This window comes from Augochlora pura, chromosome 11, assembly GCF_028453695.1.
Source record: "Augochlora pura isolate Apur16 chromosome 11, APUR_v2.2.1, whole genome shotgun sequence".
Lineage (NCBI taxonomy): Eukaryota > Metazoa > Arthropoda > Insecta > Hymenoptera > Halictidae > Augochlora > Augochlora pura.
Window position 1 is genome coordinate 19,099,638 of NC_135782.1, and position 25,073 is coordinate 19,124,710.

Below are 25,073 nucleotides of genomic sequence, written 5' to 3' on the forward strand. Positions count from 1 at the left end.
GAAACATCTGTTATCAAAAATAATGGTCATTTATGTCTTAAAATATATTCTAGAGAGTTTATACAAAGTATCTAAGAATCGTGTTTTATCGTTTCCTCTCTCTGTTCTTCTGACTTTTTTTTCCTTTTTTACCATTTCGGTTTTTCTTCCGTTCTAACAACTTGCGTGCCTTCAGGATTTGCTCTGGCCTTTTAAGTTCTTTGTTTGCCTTAAGTTTCTCTTTAAGTTTCTGATTGTGACGTGCCCAATGCGTGTTGGCGGTAGTCACCACTGAAATTAGTAAAGTAAGTCTTACTTTGTGTGCAAAATTATGTAATCGAGCAACAAATCAAATTTTTTCGAGCATTATTATCGCTTACGTTTTTTCATTTGTGGAGACTCTTCTTCGCTATCGTCGTCGTTCGCGGCGTCTGCTTTCGTTTTCTCCTTCCAAGCTGAATAACGATTAGATTTGTAAGTAGCAGGGATCCAGACTCCAGATTCGGTACGTATCTTCTTGATCTTCTGATCCTTGAAAAGTAAGAAACATAAAAACAGTTTTTAATATCTTCCGATTGCAGTTGAATTGCATTGCAAGTACATACGCTGTTAACGGTGACCATTTTCTTCTTTTTCCTATCCCATTTTTTAATTTGCGCCTGGAGGCGTTGCGATTCCTCGTTGTCTGCGGTTAAGTCCATCTGAACTTTATCCGCTTCGGTATTAAAGGAGTTAACTGCCAATCTATAAAAAGTAAGAATATAATTTATGGATTTGAGGAAGAGTAAGGTTTTTCCTACCCTTCTTCGGTATGCTTATCCGGAGCATAATAAGGGATAAAAAATTCCTCATCCTTAGCCGTAGATCGTTTTTTCTTCTTAGAGGGTTTGTACAAATCACCAATATTTCGTTTCTTCGGTAACACGACAGATTTGAATGCCGAGTTTATGTCTTCGTTTGTACTTGATGGGAGAGTTAATTTTTTCGACTGATCTGTTCGAACGAAGTGTTTACTACATTAAAAACTTCATACATTCTTACATATTTTGAGGCACATACCTTCCAGATTCTTTTTAACTTCCAATTCCTCCGCTTTTCTATGAAAATTCATAATGTTTTCCTTATGAAACGTTCGTTTCGTTTTCATTACTTGATAGTCAGTTGAGGATGCTTTTGCTCCAATTTCAAATATTGTCTATCACAAACAAGTACTTGCATTTAGTAAATTAATAACTGAATGATCTATAGAAATCATATGCGTATACGTACTCCTTGCGGTCTGTAATTTAAAATCTTTGATAATAAATTCCTAGTATTAGCAGAAACATTAGAATATTCTGGTATAACGCCTGCTTCGCTAATGTGCAACTCCTTTACCCTTTTAATACTGTCAGAAGAAGCTGCGGGCCGAGATCTGATATATTGTTTATACGCGTTGTCGCATACTTTCTCCATATTTTGCTGCAAATAAAAATACTTAATTTATTGATTCTGTTCATTTATTTTTAATTTATTGTTATTTCAAAACTATGTACCAGATCCGTGGAACTATTATGCCAGTTTATTAATCCAGCGAGTTCTTCTTCTATCATATCTTGCGGCATTCTACCTATAGCGCCCTCCGCGTTCTCTACGGAACCGGATGTTGAAACGATGTGCAGGGAACGGCCAAGGAAAAGATGTAAATCTACGAGATACGCATATTCATCCGAGCTTACAATATTGTAAGCTGTTCCTGTTCGGCCAGCACGTGCACAACGACCTGTTAACAAAATAATTTATACTTTACAAAAATTCCGCAGCATAATATATATAATTTATTCACTTACCTACTCTATGCACAAACAGTTTCGATTTAGCCGGAAAATGGAAATTAATTACATTATCTAAATGTGGAATATCCAAACCACGAGCAGCTACATCTGTTACCACAAGAACTTTAATTTTATTTGTTTCAAACTTGGCTGTATTTATTTTTCTAGCTGATGGATCCAGGTTCGAGTAAATGAATGTATTAGAAATTCCAGCTTTATCCAAAACCTGATAATAAAATAAGAACACTGTAGTATACAATAAAATATATGTAATATAAAGCATACCCAAACAAAGTATATTTATACCTGGTGAATATATTCTACATGATGTTGTGTGGCAGCAAATATTACTGTCTGAGAATCACTTTTAATAACGTTTTTCAATAAACATAACATTACTGCTAATTTTTCTTCTGGCCTGCATACAATAAACGAAAGTGACAACTGTTCTGGTATTTTGCTTTCTACATCTAAACGCACCAAGACAGGATCAGATAATCCAGCTTTTGCAAATTCTACCAGAATCTTAGGGAGTGTTGCAGAAAATAGTAATGTCTGACGAGATTCTGGCAGTCTGTTTGTAATTTCGTGAATTTGTTCCCCAAAACCCATTTCAAACAATCTATAATACAAAGTACAACATATAGATTTTGCTACTTCTTAAGAATTAAATATCTCTGGCTAAAGAGACTGTTCTTACCTATCAGCTTCATCAAAAACTACATATTCGATGCTGTTCAATTGTAAATCCATCTCAACACATACGTGCAGAAATCTTCCTGGAGTAACAACCAATATATCAGGATTTCCATGAATTGCACTGAACTGATTTTCCATGCTATCACCCCCCAAGATAATAGAGGCTTTCAAGCCTGTAAATTTTCCTATTTCCTTTATGAACTTTAATGTTTGTAATGCCAGCTCCCGAGTTGGTGATAAAATTAGAGCTCTCGCGCCAGCTTTTGCTTGTCTTGCTTTTAATTTTTCGAGTAGAGGTAATAGAAAGCATGCAGTTTTTCCACTACCAGTTCTTGCCATAGCCACTACATCGCGGCCTTCCAAAGCTAAAGGAATCGTCTGGAAAATATAATTCCGTGAAATTTTATCTTCGGTTTATCGATAAAGTTTTCATAATCATTTACCTTCCGTTGAATAGGCGTTGGTATCTTGTAACCACGTTTTAATATTCCCTTTAATACAGGATAACTAAGAGCCATGGACTGAAATCCTCCTGACTTTTTACACGCATTTTTCTTAATTTTTGTAATTTCTTCTTCTTCGTCGCTTTCAGTTCCTTCCTTAGGGTCAGCAAACCCCACAATATTTGTGTCTTCCATTTTACAAATTTGTAATAATTACAAAATACGTACTGCAACAGACTAACGTAAAAAACATTCAATACATGGGCTCATGAGCACATGAGCATGAGGCGAAAACAGTCACTGAAACACTATAACCACATAGCGGCAGACAACCGAACTAAACCTCTATCATATATGCAATGCAAGGTCGTCGAAAAATATTAATTATGACAAAATTAGGACATAAGACAATAAACTAAGAGCACAGGATCGTTCACGAGAATCTAATGAATCTATATCATATTAAAAAAGCAAATTACAATACTGCAAAATATAAATATTTGCTTATCAAAGTTTAGTTAACTATTAATTATATTTCATAATGTTGTCATTTGTTTTTTATCACTTGATATTAATGCAAGAGAGTCTCCTGAATAATTCGGTACCCTTGGTTTAGGTATTTATGTCTTAATTTTGGCATAATTAATGTTTTTAATCGACCCCGTATTTTACATGTATAGTTGATTGTGGCGCCTCTCGTGGGGAAAATGTGAAGCTCCTTTCGATGTCCGTACAGCGCCAATTAGTGCAGTGGCAAAACGCTCAAACTGTTGGCCAAATTCGACTGTTGGTAATTTGAGCGTTTTGCCACTGTACTAATTGGCGCTATACGGATATCGAAAGGAGCTTCACATTTTCTCCATGAGAGGCGCTATCATCTACATCCATAGTACCCAGCCTGTAGATTCGAAAACCTTGATCTGGGATAACCGGTCTCTTGACCGTAGCAAGCGACAGAAAATTGTCGTCCCCTGATTGGCTGACGATTGACAGCTAAAACAGAATACGCTGCGGATTGGGTATGTGGTAAAACGGTAGGGATCGAAATGCTTACTTAGAGATGAAGATAAATGTGTAGTAGTAGTACGGATGTAGTTCACGTTTTGAGCGTACGTAATGTGGAGGGGATCGGCCATTTTTGTCGCGTCCATCTTTTCGTCATAATTCAACATGAAGTAAGTGAACGTTTTTAGAGAAATACATATCCATCAAGTGTGGTATAATCGTTTGAAATGTTTTCATTTCGTAGAGATAGTTGCATCGCTAAGGTTTTGTTAATAAATATGTTGCGCATCTTTTTAGGATCGGGCTTTGTGCGTACAGTGGGTACAAAATATACCCGGGCCATGGTAAAACCATGGTCAAAGTAGATGGAAAAGTGAGTACAATATGGTTTTTACATGTTTATTGCTGTAAAATAATATTCTTGCCAACCAAATTGTTCGCAATTCACGATAATGAACTTTCAGTTCGTTTTTACCCATGTGTGAAAGCTAACCTCTGTTACGTTTTCAGACATTTACTTTCCTAAATTCAAAATGTGAGTCTGCACATTTAATGAAACGTAATCCTAGAAAAGTTACGTGGACAGTACTCTACAGGTACAGTATTTTTCGTTTATCCAAATTTCAAGAGTATCACTTGGTAAATGTTATTTACACAATGTAATGTAATTTCTAGACGGAAGCACAAGAAAGGTCAGGAAGAAGAACATTCAAAGAAGAGGACAAGACGCACTCAAAAGTTCCAGCGTGCCATTGTTGGTGCATCCCTTACAGATATCTTGGCTAAACGTAACATGAAACCAGAGATCCGTAAAGCCCAAAGAGAACAGGCTATTAAGTATGCACAGCTTCTCTTTATCTCTGTATTCGTTCGTTCATTGGGTTTTCTTATCATATGAAAAGATTATTGTTGTAGACATCTGTTCCTCTGACATATCTCATGATATGTCAGATTTCAGAATGTCTTAAATCAAGAGGACTGCTTCACCCAGAATTGTTAGATTATATTCGCACTGTCTGGTTTTTGCGGGTTCAAACAAATTTTATTTTGTTATACATTTTGTAATCTTTGTAGCTTTCAAATTCTTTATTTCATTCGTTTTGTGATTTCAGGGCTGCTAAGGAACAGAAGAAAGCTGCCAAGGCAACAAAGAAGGCAGTTGTACCATTAAAAACTAAGACAGTACCCAAACATAAAGCCGCAAAAGTAACCCAAAAATCAGCGCCACGTGTTGGAGGAAAACGTTGAATTCTGAACATATTACAAATAAAATAAACTTTATATTTAAAAAGTTCAATTTTTAATTTTTACCACACTATATATAATTAACTGAACAATGTTAAAAATTACGCAGAAACGAGAAATAATAAATTTTCCTAGTCGCTCCTAATCGCTTTCGCTAGATACTCTGTACTTACGTTCAGAACAAAATTTTTGTACAATAGGAAAATCGAATTTATAAGTTAAATAATGTATAGGCGCCAAAAGAACTTGATTCTTCATTTATTTTAATAAAATATTTTTATTTTAAACGAGATCGTACATATCTTTAAAATAATTTATTTATTATTCAGTTCTTTTTTCAATAATGATAGTTTAGTCAGTGCTTCATCTCGCCAAGCTCTTCTCTCTTGAAGTTTATCTAACGGGCACATTTCATTCAACTGTTCGCTGATCTTCTCCGCCATTTCACCTTCGAATCTGGGAGTCGGTCCAAAAGTCATGCTGGTATCGTATATTGAGTTCTTGTACGTTTCGCAATATTTTTTCATTCCTAAAAAAATATGATAGTTGTAAAGTATCTTGAAAGTTCAGCAATTTTATTTCTTTTGTAAGATAAAATTTACCTTCAGCATTTAAATGAGCAGCTTCGAAAGCGCCAAGGAAGGCATATCTCATACCGAGACCCTCGCTCATAACTGTGTCCACATCTTTCACGTTTAGAACACCATCAGCCACCAATCTCCATGTTTCGTTCAAAATTGCGTATCTGAATGCACGAAATTTCGCTGATAACTACGTAAAATCATCTTTATAAAAGAGATTGATATTAAAATATTCATACTGTATACGATTAAGTGCAAATCCATCGATTTCTTTACTAAATACAACAGGCTTCTGACCAATTTCAGTCATGATTGCTTTAGTCTTTTCTGGGATCTCTGGTAGCGTCCATGGTGCAGGAACTATTTCAACAAGCGGTACATAGTACGGGGGGTTCACCTATGTTCATAAGAACAAAAACACCCAAGTATTCATTAATTTTTTCCGACAAATTTTACCTGTTTGATTCGAACACATACCGGGTGTGATACAATTATTTGTCCACGATGTTTTAGCTTCTCGCTAAATAACGATGGACGGAATGTGGACGTAGAAGAGGACAAAATTACTTTATCGTCGACTACTTTGTCCAGTTCGGCGTAAACCTTCAATTTCAATGGTAGGTTCTCAGGTACGCATTCTTGAATTAGCTTAGCCCCCTTTACAGTTTCGACCAAATCGGATGATCCTGTTCATTCATGTATCAACGTTTAATTAAATATCAGTTGAATGCGATATATGTATAAATAACAAGTGAACCTTTAATCAATTTAAATTGTTGGTCCGCGGTAAGTGTACCCCTTAAAAGTTTACTACTTTCAAGACGCTTCAATTGCTGTTGCACGTCTTCGAGAGCCTTCGTAATTTGCTCTTTTACGATATCATAAATTATTACTTCGTATCCTACGCTGGCAAAAAGCATAGCCCAGCTACGACCAATTAGGCCGCTGAAATAGAAATTCAAACAATTATTTTCATCGCGTAATAGAATTTATTAAAATGTTGAGTACGACGATATTTCAAAATAGATAGAGTGATGTAATTTCACACTGTTTGTCATTAAACTTTTTTGTAGCTACGTATCTTATCTTTGATAAACTACTCCAAGTTATCGTTAGTAAATTGTTCCTCGAATAAAGCTTTAAACTCAAAACAAATCAAAACTTTAGCTTGCATTTAATATAATTGCACAAGCATACTTTTCAATGAATAATATCCAATAGAAACCGTGCGCGGTAGCGCTTGACAAATGATGAATAAGATAGATGATTAGAATTAAATAATTGAAATATAAAGAAATCGACTGTCGATTTTCTTTCGTTTAGCGAAGTTTTTTTACCTTCCAATAATGCCAACTTTCTCGTTCTTAACCGACATTCTGTGTGAAGCAATTAAATCACTAAGGAACCAAACGCGACTGATGTATAATGCTGTGTCTGACACTATTGAATGCTATGTAACTCTACCTTCTAATGCATATATATATAAGCATCAGATTTTACCCCACTACATATTCTACTTCACGTTGTTGTCTTTGTCCAACTATCTCTAATCAACAAATTTGAGTACATTACTATAACATGGTCGTTATCTTTAAGCCCAATAACATTGCAAGCAGTTATCGAGTCGCTTTTAAGTATTTTAGTGGGAAAAAATTGTTATTATGCGATATTATATCTCAAGTTGCTACTTTTAACCTACCATTTTTATGTAATTTATTTGTGAAGTATTTTATGTTAGCTTTATTAAGGACGATATATTATAGTACTATAACGACAGTACTAAATATCGAAAGATATATCAATTAATTTTAATCCATTACACCGTACGTTAACTGTAGCATATATGCATGTATGTAAGCATGTTGAAGCAACTTTCATCGAGATACGTACATAGACTTGAGGCTTGCCATCATTATACGTACGCACTTGTCTACCTGTCATTACACATACATGCATATGTACTTCAAACTGCTTGAAACAGATGTCAATTATCGAATACGATTTGTATGAATTTTTTAACTTATTCTCTTGGCAATTCCCAATCAACTGGAATCAATTATAAAAGTTGAATATTCAAATTAATGTAGGTTTATTGAAATGTATATGTACTGTGATTCTAACAATAAAAGGAAAAGAAGGAGAAGTCGACATAGACGGAATGAAATAGATCAAAAGGAATGGAAATGATAAACTAGATTAGACATCCTATACGTACACATAGCACCGAAATATAATGCATGTGCGTAAATATGTAGATGCATGTATGTTCATAGTGTTGTGACTTTAAACTGCGCTAAACGCATGCGTTTGTGCGTTTGTACTATTGGAGGAAACTTGTTACAACATGCATACCTACTAAAGAGTGTGTGGATTTCCACAGGAAAAACCCTGTAACTGAACTCAAGGTTAAATGCAACTACGCCTTGTCAAGATAAGTTACAGTATTCATGTTTAGTTAGTATGCGATTGATCACGACTGTTACTGCACACATAGCGATTTGTTTATTTTAGAGTTTTTCTACGATAACTTTATTTCTGTCCTTTTTGTTCACTATTTTCTTTATAACTGATACACTGTCAAGTTGATTGCGTGACGTTCAAAATATACGCAATGCCTGAAATTTTTGATAATTACACGATCTACGAAAATGTAACTGAAAGCCAGAATTATCCTCGTAACGGACATGGTAATTTTTGTTAATATTTTCCTATATAAAACTGTTGATTTTGTTGAATAACATTCGTATAATTTACAGTTTACTGGTAACAATATGGCAACTTACTAATCCTTTAACAAGTGTTGTATACAAGATACTGTATTATAGTTTACATTCGAAAAATGAAAACATAAAATTGTAATGAAATGTTTATACTATGTAGTTCTAATCAAAATATATGTTCATTTTTTTCAAGATTTACAAATGATGAATAATCAGGAACTGTTCAGTCCATACAATGGATCTCAGGGAACAAGTGCTGCATCGCCTGTTTCAACATCTTTGTCACCATTGTATAATATCGATGTATCAATGAGCCTTTTCAAAGGTATTACAGGTATGTATATATTAATATTTTCAAAGTTCACCATTACATTTGGTGTGTAAGAATGAATTTGAAAATTTTTCTATTTTAATATGCATCTTTTTTAGCTTTTGATGAACCATATCTTGCATTGTTGGTTCAACCAGCAGAGAAATTTCGATTTCGATATAAATCCGAAATGATAGGAACACATGGAAGTTTAGTAGGTTCAAATGTTGGTAGTGGTCGCAATAAAAATGCCCCGACAGTTCAGGTATATATATTTCCTCTATTTAATCGAATAATGTAATACTTTTGCTAGATTATCAATAATTTCAATCCTCCAGTTACATAATTTTCCTGGAAGAGCAACAATACGATGTACATTAGTTACATCTGATGAGAATGCAAGGATACCTCATGCCCACAGATTGGTACGTAGGGTTAATGGCGAAGATTGCGATGATCCTCATGTAATTGATGTTACTCCAGAAAATGGCTTCATTGCGACGTATGCTATATTTTATCTAGTAGACACTACTTTCACCATGCCTGTCTAAATTTCATTACTTTTCATTTCTTATTAATTACATACTACGTAGATTTCATGGAATGGGAATTATACATACAGCAAAAAAATTTGTGAAAGAGGAACTTATTAAAAAAATGCGACTACAAGCAATTGAAAAAAAGAAAAGAGAAAACAGAATCGATACCCTCACAACGCGAGAAGAAGCTCAGGTACGATATTTTAATGTTATTCTTTCTTCAATTATTTTAACGTAGTTCTACTTATTTGTATATAAATTTATTTTACCGAGTGATTTTATAGATTAAACATGACGCTGATACATATCAGAAATGTGTAAATCTTAATAGTGTTGCATTATGTTTTGAAGCATTCATGTTGAATGAACGCAATGTAATGGTACCAATACCAAATTGTATTGTCTATTCAAATCCTATTAATAATCTCAGTAAGTATGAAGTTATAATAAATATATTAATTCCGTAGAGTACATAAGAAGTGCGAAATAATTTTTGTAATTTATTAGAAAGTGCATTAACTGGAGAATTGAAAATATGTAGAATTGACAAGCATAGTGGTAGTGTTGAAGGAGGCGAGGAAATTTTCTTACTTGTAGAGAAAGTAGGAAAAAGTAAGTATACTACTTTTTATGCAATATATAAGAAAGTGTTTCCGAATCTATATTTTATTTCTTTTTTATTACAGAGAATATAAAAGTAAAATTGTTTGAGGTAAATGATGACAATTATGAAGTTTGGAGTGACTACGGACGTTTTACAGAATTGGATGTGCATCACCAATATGCAATTGTATTTCGGTATGTCAACAACTTAACACTCATTAGTTTTGAACATACAATTATTGTTTAATTTTAACTATGTTTATGTATACTTTTATAGAACACCACGATATAGAGACGTCAATATTACATCTCCAAGGGACGTCTTCATACAATTAGAAAGACCAACTGATGGTGATTGTTCTGAACCATTAAAATTTACTTATAAACCAAGTGACAGAATAATAGGTAACTTGAATTCGAAATCATTTCGATAATCTTACAAAAGAAAAAACGTAATAAAAGTATTTAATACTCTCAGGAAGGAAGCGGCAAAGGATGTCTCATTCTGGAAGCAGTGATTTATCGAACGTCATAGTATCTAATTTGAACATGGAAACAGAAAATATATCGGGACTTTCAAGCGGAGATAGTCGAGAAATTTCGAGAGAGATAAAAAAGCTTTTATCAACCAATTCGGCCGAGAATTCAATGTATATTGATAACTTAAACATAGATGGTAAATCTAAACTACAAACGTATCTTGATAAAGTAAAGCTATTTGCAATTATTCTTACACAATTTTATGAATTTATTTGAACAGAATATGTGACAGAATTCCTTTCTTCCAACAATGAGAGGGGTTTGGCAACTGATGGCCCATCATCTGGACAAGTATATATATTCGTTATTATTTTGTATTCCATATTTTGATTTATTTTTTATTATTAATCTTAACTTTTTTTTTATGATTAATCTCTTATTAATCTTCCAGCATGAAAATGATGTAATGTTTCCGAAAAATATGCTTATGGAAGCTATGAAGTACACGAAGTCAGATAAAAATAATAGAGCAAATATATGTACGCTTCTTAAAGACCGTTCTACTTTTGGAGATTCTCCATTGCACGCAGCACTCCGACACGGTCAACGAGACATCGTGAAGTACATATTAATGTTGATAAGCGTCGATAACGACTGTAGGATACTTGTCAATGAACAGAATAGTTCTGGCAAGGTAAAATGTCTTTTCCATACCTTACTTTTTCCGATAAAATTTTTACAAATATTCAACCAGTTATTACAAATAGTAGTAAATACAATTAATTAAATACTAATTCAAATATTTATTACTTTAGCGTAATTACTTATAATACGTTATAATTATTGCATTTTATTCACTAGACACCACTGCATTATGCAGTTCTACAAAATCAACCAGATATCATAAAAGCATTACTCATGCTCGGTGCTGATCCAAACCGATCAGATGAACACGGTTGTTGCCCATTACACATGGCTGTGAAAAGTAAGTTACAAGGCAAATTAAAAATATGTAATATATTTATGAAAATGCACGTATTATAGATCCTCAAGCTGCTGCCTGTGTCAAAACTTTATTATCTGATAAAAAGACTAAAATGGAAATTCATGATGATGCGGGATGGGCACCTTTACAGCTCGCAGCTGAAGCTGGCTCACTCAATGCGGTGCGGTTACTTGTTGAAGCTGGGGTAAATGTAAATGGTACTGATATGTCGTATGGCAGAACTGCGTTACACATTGCTGTAGATGGTGGACACAAAGAAATTGTGGAATATTTATTGAGCAAGGTATGAGGATTAACTATATTAACGAATCGTACAATTTGATTAAATTTTGTAATTAATATTAAATATATCGCTACAGACTAACATTGCTATAAACAAAAGAAACTTTAGCGGAAATACTGCCTTACACTCAGCAGTTGTATATTCTGGTGCAAGAGCAAAGGAACTATGTGCATTGTTGATTAAATACGGAGCAGATCCACATATTCAAAATCATAATAAAGAATCAAGCGATGTACGTATTTTCAACGTATGAACAACGACAGTAATTATGTAATATTTTATTTAATATATTTGGCAGGTTGAAAAGAGAAGTACATATGTGAAAGAAGAAGTGAGTTCTGACAATGAAAACTCTGAAGAGACGAATGGACAAACGTCTTTTGATTTAGCGACGAACAAACCAGATGTAAATTATTAACTTTTCAATATCACGTATGCTTTTACTAGAGATGCTATGTTAAATTAAATAATGTACTTTTTATAGATTTTGCAGCTTCTTAATGGCCAAGCTGATGAATTATCGAATAAAATGACTTCAGTTTCCACGAAACTGGAAGTAGACGATGAGGACACGCAGAAAGAGTGGTTTAATAATGAACAAATACAAGAATTGTCCAATATTCTTGATAAAACACAAGGATGGAGAAAACTTGCGAAACATTTGAAATTTGTATACATATTAAGAACACTGCAACAAAGTTCAGTTAGTCCATCACAACTTCTACTAAATTACGCAAACGTATGTTATAAATTTATTTATCGCAATATTATACTGCTTATAATGTTTACATAGTGATATGTGTCTTTTAGATTCAGTCATCTATATCCTTAAACGATCTGCAAACTGCGTTAAGTGAAATTGGGGAAACCGAAGCAGCAAATTACGTTAATAAAATATTAATTGTACGTTCGTGAAATACATTCTTCAACAATTATATCGTTGTCTTACTTGTTATACGTTTGACAATATTTATATATACTGTATAGATATTATAATGCATCGTAGAATTTATAAAATATATATTATTTTTGTATGTTATGACGTATAGTTCTTAAATTTCAACAAAATCTTTTATAAATATAAATACTCTGTTATAAACAATTAATTTTCTTTTTTTACACAAATTGAACCAATCTTCAGTTACATTTTACTGCGGCTAATCATTCATGTACATATGTATGTATATGTGCATATATATAAATAAAATAGAATGTGCAGCACATAAATAAAACGAATACTTAACTAAACTGAACGAAGAATTTATATGTATATATGTATGTACAAAAGGCTGTAGAAGGAATTTTATAGCACGTATATAAAGGGAAACAGCTGCTACTTGTAGTTGCACCAAGTTGTATATTATTGGTAGCAGTATGTAATATCATGGTTATTACACAATATGTATATTTCGATCTTTTGTACTAATCTCAATTAAACGTACAGCGGTTATCGTATCAAAAGTGGATATTGAAATGAATCACATATCCATGGTAGGCGGACTGTTGTTATTCTTAATTTCATGAACGAGTACGAATGCTATTGTGTCAATATATGTATGTACGTACATACATATATGTGATAGTATTACAGATACAGTATTGTTTTTGAAGAAGTTCGTTTAATTTTACGTAGAAAATGGATAAGTTAAGGAGAGCATTGAGTGGTAATGACCAGTGCGATGAAGAAAGCGGTATTATTGGTCAGGTAATTAATATTATTTTTTCATAATACAATCGTTACGTACTTGTATGTGAACATTTTTATTTTTTACTATTGTATAAAATATTATGTTCAATGCTTGCAATTGTTAATGGAAGGTCGATGCGGACTTTACGGTAAGAATGTGTGTTTAACAAAAAAATAATACATATCAATCTTTTATATTCTTTGATAATAATATTCTCCATCAATAGTAACTTATTGTTAACTAATTGACATTTTATTTTTAGGTTATGGACCAATCTACGTTGAGTTGGTCTACCCGAATTAAAGGTTTTGCTATTTGTTTTATTATTGGTATATTGTGCTCCATCCTTGGATCGTTTGCTTTATTTTTACATAGGGGACTGAGAGTATTTGCTGTATTTTATACACTAGGAAACATTATTTCATTAACAAGGTGAAATTTCATAAAATTGAAGAAAATGTATATCTTGTAAATATTCACATATTTAAATATACGTACGCTTTCTCGTTAAAAATACCTATAGCTAGGGTATAATATTACATTGGGTTTATTAAGAAAGAGAATCTAGAAATTCATAGAAACATTTCGTAAACAGTAGAAACTAAAACATTGATTCCATTTACAGTACATGTTTTTTAATGGGACCATGTAATCAGTTAAAGAAGATGTTTGCTGCAACAAGAGTGGTTGCAACGCTTTTAGTATTTGTTGCTCTTGGAATGACACTCTTTGCAGCATTGCATGTAAGTATAACAAAAAGACGATTCGGTAAACTGTTTACTATAATTTACTGATTATGATTATTGTTTGAATTTTTAGCTGAAAAATCCTGGATTGGCTCTTTTATTTATAATTATCCAATCATTGGCTATGACGTGGTATTCTCTGTCTTATATACCTTATGCACGCGATGCTTTCATGAAAGCTGTGGCATCTTGTATAAAATGAGGAAAAATTTGGAAACCTTGCAGTAAAATTCTTTACTTAAAAACAGTTTATGTAGCACAAGTTACGAACTGAACTATAAAATAACTTAAAAATACAAAAGCATAATATCAACAAACTCTATACATATAACACAAATATGCATTTATTTTATAAATGCGGTTAACATTTATTTGTACTTGGACGACAATACAATGAAAATGTTGTTGAATGTAGGTTTTATATTGTAATATTTTGTAATAATTCTGTAAGTCTATGAAGTTATACAATTTACATAAGATTGATAATATTCTAATAATACCATTTCTTTTGTAATGCTTGTTATATTACCGTTGTACAATATCAATAGTTTTGTACATTAAAATTAAGTTAACTCGTCTATTCTCTCTGCAACATAACTTACCTTGTACCATCTGCATTTGCATCTTTATCAGATTATAATAAAATATTTTGAAATAATTAACGGCGATGTCACTTTATTGCGGCATAATTTCTTTTTGTACACCAATTCTCTAATAAAGATATGCATTTTTTAAAAAAAAATATTTGGCGTCATAAATATTTCAATAATAATTAAAACAAATTCAAGCTAATTTTAATATGCATACTGTAATATTTTTAAAAGAGTCAAGATAATTGAGAACTACGTTCAATTCGATTTGAAAACTGAACGTTAAATATTGATGGACCAATCGTAAATCGCTGTTACTTCAGCCACCAATCATATACCAATACCATATTTCGTCATACAAAAATGGACGTTCTAATTGGATGAAGATTAACAATAATTTCTGTTCCGATCTACGATCAGTAGCAACAGCCAGCAAGAGGCAACAGGTTCTAAGTAACAAAGAAACTTCACGAGCAGCAGCAGCAGCCATTGTGTATTTGACGCGCGGGTCGCGATCAGTTCGTGAAGTACTGAGAGCAATTCGTGATCTGTTCCATCTATTTTTCTAATATTCATTGATATATTCACGGTAAGCAAGTCTCTTTTAATTTGCCAGTTATTTTAAACAATAATTTACATTCGGTTCGTATTAGACAGAAAAACATCGCGAAAAAGATTGCAAATAACCGTTAGGAGGCGTTCGTTCAAAATAGGGTGATATTTAAACGTAATTTATTGCATAATACGTGTGCTTGTTAATACGATACGTGAGTACAGTTATGCATACGAGTGTAACCAATAATTATATATAAAATTATATATATATATCTATATAGAAAAAAATTATATATGTATATATATATATATATCCTTTGTAATATAAACGCTTTTTATATCCTTTCATTGATAACAACGTATACATTTTCCCGTTTCTTAGTTCTACGGTACCGTACAATTTGAAGGATCTATATAATTAGTATAGAAAGTACTCATACAGTGACCACTTTTAAATAACTTTTTTTATCTATATCAGTAATAAATTCTCAGGGGGGAAATGGATAATATATATCTTTAGGTGTTCGTAGAATAAACCTAGCCTAAGCAAAAGTTTGTTCTTATCATCTTTACTTATTTATTTGTTTTCTTTCTGCTTAGGAAATACGTATACGTAATTTCTTTGAGAAAATGCCTGCCCCAGAAATTGAAGGCCGTGACCGAAAGGCTAGCTTCAAATTTCATTCCAAGCATGAAGTAAGTTCATTAAGATTATAATCTAAAATATTGATTACAATGAAAATGTCAATAAGATGTATTATTAATTTAACATGGATTGAAATGGAAATAACACTCTCTCTCTCTTTCTCACACACTCACTCTGTCTCTCTCTTTCTCACACACTCACTCTGTCTCTCTTTCACACTTAATCCCCCCCCATTAACCAAACATAAACACATAATAAATTCTCAATTAGTAAAGTTCATGGTCATATGGGAATAAACAAAAAGAAACAGAAACTGTGGACCCATCACAGCCACAACAAATTTGCCATTCGCCCAAGACAGACAATTTTCTTGCCTTAGGGGAAAATCACTGTTTTCAGAATACTCATTGTGTTATTGTTTGTTATTGTAGGATGCACGTAGAAGAAGGAATGAAATGTCGATAGAACTACGAAAGGCTAGGAAAGATGATCAATTATTGAAACGTCGTAATGTCAATATAGGGCAAGAACCACAAAGCCCGACTGGTGAAACTATTAGTCAGTCACCTACTTCTATATCAATAGATGAGATTGTTGCTGGTATGCAATCTGTGGATGAAACAATTCAACTTCAAGCAACGCAAGCATGCAGGAAAATGTTGAGCAGAGAAAAGAATCCACCTATAGATAGTATGATAGAACGCGGAATTGTGCCGCGCTGCATACAGTTCTTGGATTGCCATCACAAGTACAAACATGCCATAAGAAATTTGTTATTATTATTAGCTTTAATTGATAATTTATTTATTATATTCTTGAAATGTTTACAGTGCCTCGTTACAATTTGAAGCAACATGGGCACTAACCAATGTAGCTTCTGGAACATCTGATCAAACTCATATGGTTGTAAAGCATGGTGCTATACCAAAATTGGCTGTACTGCTAAAATCTACATCACCTAACGTTGCTGAACAAGCAGTATGGGCACTTGGAAATATTGCTGGAGATGGTCCACTAGCTCGTGATCTTGTTCTTGGTCATGATGTTATGCCTCTTTTATTAGAATTGATCAAACCTGATACTCCTGTATGTAGAATATATAATATAATTTTGTCAACAAAAAGTAGAATTACATATTTTAATGGTAGTACTATAAATTGTTTAGGTGACATTTACTCGTAACATCGTCTGGACACTATCAAATTTGTGTCGTAATAAAAATCCCCAACCTCCGTTTGGAATTGTACAAACTGCATTACCAGTCTTGAATCGCTTACTTAGTCACTCTGATCACGATGTACTTGGTGAGTGACTTCTCTTATTGAAACGTTAAATTTTGTATAATAATCGTAAAAGTTTTTAATGTTATAATTGAAACATCACAGCCGATGCTTGCTGGGCTCTTTCGTACCTCACCGACGGACCCAATACTAAGATACAAGCTGTTGTGGAAAGCGGAGTTATACCAAAACTAGTGGACTTACTTGCATCAACTGAAGTAACAGTTCTGACACCAGCACTTCGTGCAGTTGGAAATATAGTTACAGGCACCGACATGCAGACGGATGCAATAATAGCAGCAGGTGGTTTACAACATTTGGGAGTATTGTTACAACATCATCGTAATAATATAGTAAAAGAAGCAGCATGGGCCATCAGCAATATTACTGCTGGTAACATGGATCAAATTCAGCATGTTATAAATGGTGGATTACTACCAAGCTTGATACATGTTTTACAAAATGTAAGTGAACTGTACTTTTTTCTTTTCTTTTCTTATGAAGCTGATTATTGATGTTCCGTTTTATTATACAGGGAGATTTCAAATCTCGAAAAGAAGCAGCATGGGCTGTAACCAATTTAACTTCGGGTGGATCTGTAAAACAGTTAGCTCATATGGTGCAGTTAGGAGTTCTAGTACCATTCTGCCATTTGTTGGATGCCAAAGATTGGAAGGTTATAATAGTTGTTCTCGATGGTTTGAACAACATATTGAATGCAGCTAGAAAAATGGGAGAAGTTGAACGTGTAGCTATTATGATAGAAGAAATAGGAGGTTTGGACAAACTTGAGGCTCTTCAAACCCATGACACAGAGCAAGTATATCAGAAAGCTACGGCGATGATTGATAATTTCTTCTCAGAAGAGGTAAGCAGATTTACAACGTTTTACAATTCAATTAATTAAACCAACATTTTTATATTACAAATTAAACTTGTATCTCTAGGGTGCTGAAGACAAATCATCAATGGAACCCACATCAGATGATGGAAAATTGGTATTCAAACCAACTGAAACAACACAAAAAGATTTCGAGTTCTAGAACTGTTTAGTCATTTAACGTTTAACAAGTTAGAGTGTGTTCTTCCAATTTGTTTTGTAAATAGATATATACAGATGTTCGTCCCGCAAGATAGACATTAAAGACAAAACATGTCTTTTTTTCATATTTCTTTACTGATATTTTGTGTGTTCCATGACAATAGTAAGTTTCATTTAATGTTCCTTTTTATAGAAAGCTTTAAAACTGCCAATCGATTATTATCCTTTTTGTCATTTGTAGAGTATTAATTTAATACCATTTTTCTAATATAAATCGTGAGCTTCGTGATGTTCGTAATAGTTACTTTCAAGTAATTTTGTTTCACATTTTTTTCTTGAGTCGGTAATATTTACGGAAACGACTTTTTTCGAATTTAAATATCGTTCAATGACATTTATTAATTGTTAACATGTTCTCTTTATTTACAAATAAAATATTGTAGGCTGCATTACTTATCACATTTTGTATGTATTTTGTATTATTAAAACTTTTATACAAAATTTGACATGTATTCTTAATACTTAATTTTTTCTTAAATAATCTTACGCATCTATAAAGGAGATTGCAATTATAAGTGTACCAAGTCTTGAACTTAATATTACACCTATGCAGACTTTAAAATTATTATAGCAATTCTAAGAACTTAATATCTAAGTGAGTAAAACAAGAACGTTTAAGAGTTAATTTAAAATAAAACTTTGCTTCTTATTGTGAAAAAATTTACATAAATTGTATTTATAGCCACATTAGGCCATGAAGACTAGATGAAATTGTAAGTGTGATTATATTTATCACGTATTAACTAGTTATGAGTATTTCACACGTAGCGCACCATGAAGGCTTTAGGATAAAGATTTGGAATTAGCAAATTAGTTGTTTATTACTATAAAAATTTTGTTCGCGTCATGGTTAAGTACTGTTATAACAGTGTTATTATGTTATTAATTATTTACTAATACGTTGCAAATTAAATTATTACATTTCGCTTCTTATAGCTTTAACATTCGGGATTGATAACGCAATTATATGTAGAAAGCAATGTATATGACTCTTACGCTCATTCCATGTACTGGCAGTTCAAATTGTTTCGCACTTTCTCGTTACTTGTAATTTACTTTTACATAATCTTGGCGAAGCTGAAGTAAGTTATACTTGCTGTCAGCTCAACAAATGTAATATGAGAGAGAGATAACAATGGAATTAGAAGAACGTCAACAATGTATGATCATACAGAAGGAATAGTATATTCCTAACTATAGACGAAACATTTAGACGAGTATTTTCTATTTTCAATTTCGAATGCGACTATCGATCATGAATAAAATCACTTTGATCATTCACTAAAAAATGATAAACAAATGCAGCTTTTTTCCTGTCGATTGTTCCTTGAATAGTACGATTTCTCTGATTTCGGTCATCTCTACTTCTCGGCGGATCTCTTAAAAATATTGATCCAAACAGTGTCGCTACAAAGTAAATAATAGATTAACATTTCTGTATCATAATGATTAACGAAATAATTTTGTTGTAGTCTTACCAAGAGTTTTAGCATCAAATTTATTATCTTGTGTGTGATTTAATAATTCTTTTAAAAAGTAACATATATACAGATAAACTTTTCTCCTTATTTCTGGAAGTTGCATTACAATCTGTAAAACGAGTAAATGAATTTCCAAATGATTTTCCATTTTAAATTATAATATTATTTATATTTTCATATATGTACCTGTTTGCACTGTAAGTAATTTACTGCTGCGTTCAAGCACTCACTATGCAAGTTGTACGGAATTAATGGTTCAGCGGTTGATTCTAATAGTAAAAGTAATGCTTCTGCGACAGAATGCACACTACCAGCTTTGCAAACTGTTAAGGATTCAAAATGATTTCTGAATTGTTAGAAGAGATTGTAGCATTTTTTACATATGTTATTTTTATATTCCGAAAAGGATACGCATTGGGTCTTGACTCCCGTTATCTAACCAATCTCTTATAGCTATAATTTCACTGTGAAGACCGGGAGTTTCAAAGAGTCCTGCCGTTTTTATACCGTGCCGATATAATCTGTCAACCAAAAACCATATCTCCTTAGGTATTTCATACGGATCTGGAGGAAGATTCTTATTATTTTCCTGTAACATCAAGACAACTCGTATTAGATCGTTACTTCTTTCTCTGTTCCATGGTTTATGTAGCTTCCTTACAAGTTCCATTAATCTACCAATAGGTACTTCTCTAATTGGTACTCGTATATGAACCAAAGCTTCTATCGATGCTCCAAAACAACTTCTCTCGTAAGTACCTGAACAAAATTATTAATATAAATGACTCCTCCGCGAATTAATAACTTATTATGATATTGCACTACCTGTCACAGTAATAAATATATCCTTTCCACCTTCGAGATGTAAAATTAAGATATCGTATAATTTATCTTCCCCAGAGTTTAATTTGTATGCTGATCTTTTGTCGACGTATATTTCAAATCTAGCGTCACATTTTTCTCCTGAAATATAATTGAAATTAAGTTACTGAACAGATTATTCATTTTAAGAATAAAAATACGATCCAAGCATGAAAGAAATGAACAAATGAAGTATACCTGGTTTTATGAAACCTTTAAATGGTTCAATATCCAACCAGTCTTTACTATAATTAGTATCACCTAATTTCTTTATAAATTCAAATTGAACTGGTACCTATGAGAAGGTGTAATTATTTTCTGTATACAGGATATACTCTTTATATAAAAATTGCTTTACCTGGCCAGTATTTGCAATAATGAGTTCTTTGCTACTAGGTTCCAGAAATTTCAAAGTGTCAAATATTATCTCGGTGGTATCAACCATTACTTGGGGTAAAAACTCGTTTTCTAATTTATCAAGTTTTTTCATAACTTCTTCATGAATCTTGCGATATTTCGCCATATCTATAATTCTAATCTGCAATTAATTACAAAAAGTATAACACTTGTTAATATATGATTAATAACTTGTGAGTTGAAGAACTTCTAATTACCTGAGAATCAAATAAAGCACTGACTGGCTTGTGGTCGGATATTCTTAATTCAGGGTGACTTCGATATTCAATCGATGTAATTGCATCCCCTTTCCATAATATTCGATCACACCATGCTGGGGATCTACTTTTCTCGCTGTAATTCATAATTTTCGTATACAGAAAATTATAAAAATACACATGTATGTGCATAAAATATAATATATGTTATTAACGTTACCTAGAATCCCAATTATCAGTGCCCAAATCATATTTATATGTTGGCTTAAATGTAATTTCTGTTTCATGGAATCCTTGTAACACACGGCCTAATTGTCTTTGCTGGCAAAGTTGATCTAATGCCAAAAGAGGAGCATAGTTTTCAGCTTCTATATGTTGTTTGGCAACTGCAACGTCCATTTCTGTTATTCGATAATTTAAATCTCCCAACCAGTAAATTTGGCTACATTGAGAATATCGGTGTTTTAGTGTAATAAAATCGAAATACATTCCAAAACTAATATTTCACTTGAATTCTTACTCGTGATCCTTGAAAGTTTTCGGAGGAACATATTTTGAAAACGACAATCGTGCACATATGTCTGCATAATCTTGGTTACGCCTCTGATATTCTTCACAATGTGCCGCTAAATGGGCATTGACGAAGCAGATAGACGTATTATGAATAGAACAACTTACTGCTACACCTCCTTTGTTTCCCTGCATGAAAAATAGCAAATAATAGAACAACGATTACGTGCCTATCAGTATGAAAAATCTCTGATTTTATTAGATTAATCATCCCGTAAGTTCGTGTCGTGGATACGTTTATACCTTTCGCGGTGTATTTTGTAAACATAGAATAATAAGCTATCAAAAGGAAAGAGTTTAACCAATGCACGTCGTTTGGCCACGCGACAAACAACTTTACTTAGTAGTTTATTATTGCCTAGGCTCATAAGGTTAGAGATAAGAAAATTTTAGTTCAAAATGTTTGTATACATAAGAACCCAATCATGGGACTTCGTGTGAAAGCCCAACCAGTGGTTGGGAACTGCTCTGAGAGTTAAAGAAAATAATAACAGTAAGCGACACGAATTTATTAGATGTAATGCATATAGTAAAAAGGATATTACCATTTTACCCATAATACCAGTGCCTACAGTATCAACTGATACATCTTTTATAAATGGTATATGACTATTTAAAGCATATATGAGTAACATCATACCAACTAGTCTGACAATGGCCACTTGTTCATATACTCCATTTGGATGAAGAGATTTTGCTACAACTTGTCTAGAAAAATAATAATACTGTTAAAATATTTCATTTAATGAAATCTTCATTTATAATTTTTCACTACCTCCACTCCTCTTCCCTCGGAGTATCATTAAATAGAAATGCTTCTTTAGTTAAATCTAGTTCTTGGAATCCAATTGCATATACGTCTGGCGGTGTTTTATCGCAACTTAACCACTCGTGTAAAGTAATACCGTTCGGTGCTTGTCCATTTACATTCCATGTTCCAATAAATATACTAAAACAGACGAAATCAGAAAATTGTGAATAACATTACAGCAAAGTAAGTACACAAATACAAGGTAACAAACCGGAATGTTTTACTGTATGTGTAGTCGTCTTCTTTGCATGCCATCTGGTATCTTACAGCCGATTCTCTGGCTGCTACAGGTGATTTACCAGAAGCAATACTTTGTCTTGTTACAACTAAAAGTGGATTTTCTATATCCACCAACTGCAAAAGTAGTTTCTTAATTAATATTTTAGAATCAAGCACTGGCATACCTCTATAAAATATAATAGGTACTAACAGGATCGGTAACATCTTCTACTTCCTTATTGGGAACACTCAAGTTACGTGCACTTCCTGTTAATTTTTGAATCCATAAAAATTCTGATGCTGGATTATTTGATTTTTGACACACTGAAATCGTCAAAATGTTAATTGAAATTAAACATAATATTTGGTTGTATAGTGCAATGAGAATTTACCTTCTATAGCTCTAAATATTTCTGATACTAAGGAACTGGTTCCCACTCCGGGTCTCATTTCAAATACTAACTGTAACTTTCTCGATGTTACATTAAGGTACACATCCAGACTATCCTGTTGTTTTTCATCTGTGTCTTCAAAAAGTATTATTCATTAGTTATTACATCATTATATCAACCATTAATAACAATATTCAGATTATATACTTATGTTGCATTTAAAATCTTGATCAATAGGTAATACTCTTTCTATGGTAAGGTCGCTATAAACTTGAGGAGGTGTTTTAGAACTGATTAGAATCACCAGAGCATGAGTTGTTCCTTTGTTGAGCAATGCCACGATCCTAGGAGCTTTATGCCAACCCTGGATTAATGAAGCTTCAGTTGTCTGTACATGCGATTAAGGCTACACATACAAAAGTCTTACAATTTTAAGAGATTACAGAGGAAGAAATAAAAGGATACAATTATTACAGTCTCTCCTGAAACGAATTTTGATTGCACTATTAACGTTTGTTCTTGGGATGACATATTTGTTCATATAATGCTCTCTATTTTCTCAATATTTTGTACAATGTTGTTATATGGCATGTGAGATTTATTTATGTTAATTAGAAACTGTAATTAAGTCATATTATGTCATAATTTAATTCTAGCCACTAGCACCTGTTTATCATCTGGATACAATGAGAAGATAACACTTAAAGGCAATTTAACTCCGTTGTTTATATTAATAAGAACACTGTAAACTAACTAAGAATAGAAATAATGACGCTTTAATAAAATTGAACAGCGTTATTGCTAATTGAATTGATAGGTTCCCGTCATAAATCACGTTCTTCACGTGTACAGAATGCAACACCTTACTGCATTTTTACTTAAAATTTAGCTATCGTTGCACTTTTGTCATTCCAGTTGTAGAGACTGCTAGCTACCACTAAGAAATGTCGTAATACTACTATCGTAACATTTGTACTAAACTATTTAATTTATCACTGATTAAATACAAGTGACAGATTACTGAAACTGACGTTAGACATGATTAAATTTGTTTTATTAGTGTGCGTTAAAGAAGTCGATACAACATACAGCAATCTCTCAATTCAAGAATCATATCCGGGGGTAACGAGACTCTCGAATTGAGAGAATGCAGCGAATTGCTGTGTTATGATTGGCTGACGATTCACAGTTGAGAACATAGTACCATACTGCCCTAATATTCAATTACAAAGAGAGGAAACGGAGATTGAGCAAAACAACACGACAATCAGAGTAGTTTCTCTCATTTCAATTTACGAATGATGATTTGATTCTCTCGCGCTAACATCCTAAGCAATGCAATATTTAGCTGGGCTTTATCCTGCTCAACTTGTCGAAATAGCCTAGGATGATCTTTTTGAATGGCCTCTTCATCATCCTCCGTTCTCTTATGGAACCACAGTAGAATGGCGGGGCTGCAAAGTTTCTTGAATTGAGAAAAGAAAAAGCTCTTCAATTCAGATAGATTATCTTTAATGGTGTACTTATTTGAAATGTGTATACACACATACAATCTGTATCATATTATGTACAGATTGGTCAAAATGGCATAAACATGTATTTGAAGATATTTCTTATACAAACAGAAAAGTATAAAAAAACTTTACATAAAAATGTGGTTTCTATCGTTTATTGTTGTTATGTAAGCGCGTGTAGTTGCTTCAATAGGTTGCTACGTTATCAAGTTTCATGAGCAACGCGAACATAGTCCCTAGTTTATATTACGACCGCGCTATTAAATTTCAATTAATGGCAACAGGAGGGAAGTTCGA

The 25,073-nt window shown here is 32.8% G+C and overlaps 7 protein-coding genes and 1 non-coding gene across 10 annotated transcripts; 5 read left to right on the forward strand and 3 right to left on the reverse strand.

Annotated features, from left to right (window-relative positions):
* Positions 1–10: 10 nt before the first annotated feature.
* Positions 11–3,487, reverse strand: LOC144476885 (ATP-dependent RNA helicase DDX54). The gene is made up of 11 exons (XM_078194200.1): positions 2,936–3,487; positions 2,494–2,870; positions 2,100–2,415; positions 1,809–2,019; positions 1,515–1,741; positions 1,249–1,440; positions 1,039–1,174; positions 780–972; positions 585–723; positions 360–510; positions 11–270 (listed from the first exon to the last, which is right to left on the reverse strand). Exons 1-11 carry the CDS (start codon positions 3,128–3,130, stop codon positions 86–88), a joined length of 2,322 nt encoding a protein of 773 aa, XP_078050326.1. The 5' UTR covers positions 3,131–3,487; the 3' UTR covers positions 11–85.
* Positions 3,488–3,984: 497 nt separating this feature from the next.
* On the forward strand, positions 3,985–5,475 carry Rpl24 (ribosomal protein L24). Its single transcript, XM_078194206.1, has 5 exons — positions 3,985–4,110; positions 4,238–4,313; positions 4,451–4,536; positions 4,616–4,777; positions 5,053–5,475. The coding sequence occupies exons 1-5, from the start codon at positions 4,106–4,108 to the stop codon at positions 5,186–5,188; spliced, it is 465 nt and encodes a 154-aa protein (XP_078050332.1). The 5' UTR covers positions 3,985–4,105; the 3' UTR covers positions 5,189–5,475.
* Positions 4,854–4,981, forward strand: LOC144477407 (small nucleolar RNA SNORA79). Its single transcript, XR_013495192.1, has one exon. It is a non-coding gene; the product is annotated as a small nucleolar RNA SNORA79 (small nucleolar RNA).
* On the reverse strand, positions 5,443–7,256 carry Had1 (beta Hydroxy acid dehydrogenase 1). Its single transcript, XM_078194202.1, has 6 exons — positions 7,104–7,256; positions 6,524–6,711; positions 6,244–6,452; positions 6,006–6,163; positions 5,788–5,930; positions 5,443–5,714 (listed from the first exon to the last, which is right to left on the reverse strand). Exons 1-6 carry the CDS (start codon positions 7,139–7,141, stop codon positions 5,500–5,502), a joined length of 951 nt encoding a protein of 316 aa, XP_078050328.1. The 5' UTR covers positions 7,142–7,256; the 3' UTR covers positions 5,443–5,499.
* A 764-nt stretch (positions 7,257–8,020) lies between these two features.
* Rel (nuclear factor NF-kappa-B family member relish) lies at positions 8,021–12,746 on the forward strand. Its single transcript, XM_078194199.1, has 18 exons — positions 8,021–8,453; positions 8,680–8,820; positions 8,916–9,061; positions 9,135–9,298; positions 9,390–9,528; positions 9,620–9,764; positions 9,843–9,947; positions 10,022–10,133; positions 10,216–10,343; positions 10,417–10,614; positions 10,699–10,769; positions 10,870–11,112; positions 11,280–11,403; positions 11,463–11,707; positions 11,784–11,939; positions 12,006–12,113; positions 12,192–12,446; positions 12,518–12,746. Exons 1-18 carry the CDS (start codon positions 8,378–8,380, stop codon positions 12,620–12,622), a joined length of 2,661 nt encoding a protein of 886 aa, XP_078050325.1. The 5' UTR covers positions 8,021–8,377; the 3' UTR covers positions 12,623–12,746.
* Positions 12,747–13,035: 289 nt separating this feature from the next.
* On the forward strand, positions 13,036–14,719 carry LOC144476888 (vesicle transport protein SFT2A). Of its 2 annotated transcripts, XM_078194203.1 has the most exons (5): positions 13,036–13,412; positions 13,526–13,543; positions 13,658–13,827; positions 14,021–14,138; positions 14,215–14,719. In XM_078194203.1, exons 1-5 carry the CDS (start codon positions 13,344–13,346, stop codon positions 14,341–14,343), a joined length of 504 nt encoding a protein of 167 aa, XP_078050329.1. In that variant the 5' UTR covers positions 13,036–13,343; the 3' UTR covers positions 14,344–14,719. The 2 variants fall into 2 exon arrangements, with proteins under 2 accessions (XP_078050329.1, XP_078050331.1); XM_078194205.1 differs by lacking the exon at positions 13,526–13,543 and having other exon boundaries at positions 13,042–13,412.
* Positions 14,720–15,167: 448 nt separating this feature from the next.
* Pen (karyopherin subunit alpha) lies at positions 15,168–18,721 on the forward strand. Its single transcript, XM_078194305.1, has 8 exons — positions 15,168–15,320; positions 15,887–15,982; positions 16,364–16,680; positions 16,763–17,018; positions 17,098–17,236; positions 17,318–17,676; positions 17,748–18,080; positions 18,160–18,721. The coding sequence occupies exons 2-8, from the start codon at positions 15,917–15,919 to the stop codon at positions 18,253–18,255; spliced, it is 1,566 nt and encodes a 521-aa protein (XP_078050431.1). The 5' UTR covers positions 15,168–15,320; positions 15,887–15,916; the 3' UTR covers positions 18,256–18,721.
* A 48-nt stretch (positions 18,722–18,769) lies between these two features.
* On the reverse strand, positions 18,770–24,486 carry Ocrl (Oculocerebrorenal syndrome of Lowe). Of its 2 annotated transcripts, none has more exons than XM_078194302.1 (18): positions 23,728–24,486; positions 23,470–23,650; positions 23,263–23,397; positions 23,082–23,194; positions 22,863–23,020; positions 22,616–22,789; positions 22,386–22,548; positions 21,791–21,969; positions 21,491–21,712; positions 21,271–21,406; positions 21,015–21,194; positions 20,855–20,951; positions 20,621–20,758; positions 20,457–20,554; positions 20,207–20,384; positions 19,982–20,109; positions 19,793–19,904; positions 18,770–19,721 (listed from the first exon to the last, which is right to left on the reverse strand). In XM_078194302.1, exons 1-18 carry the CDS (start codon positions 23,791–23,793, stop codon positions 19,561–19,563), a joined length of 2,619 nt encoding a protein of 872 aa, XP_078050428.1. In that variant the 5' UTR covers positions 23,794–24,486; the 3' UTR covers positions 18,770–19,560. The 2 variants fall into 2 exon arrangements, with proteins under 2 accessions (XP_078050428.1, XP_078050429.1); XM_078194303.1 differs by having other exon boundaries at positions 18,772–19,721; positions 22,863–23,005.
* Positions 24,487–25,073: the final 587 nt, after the last annotated feature.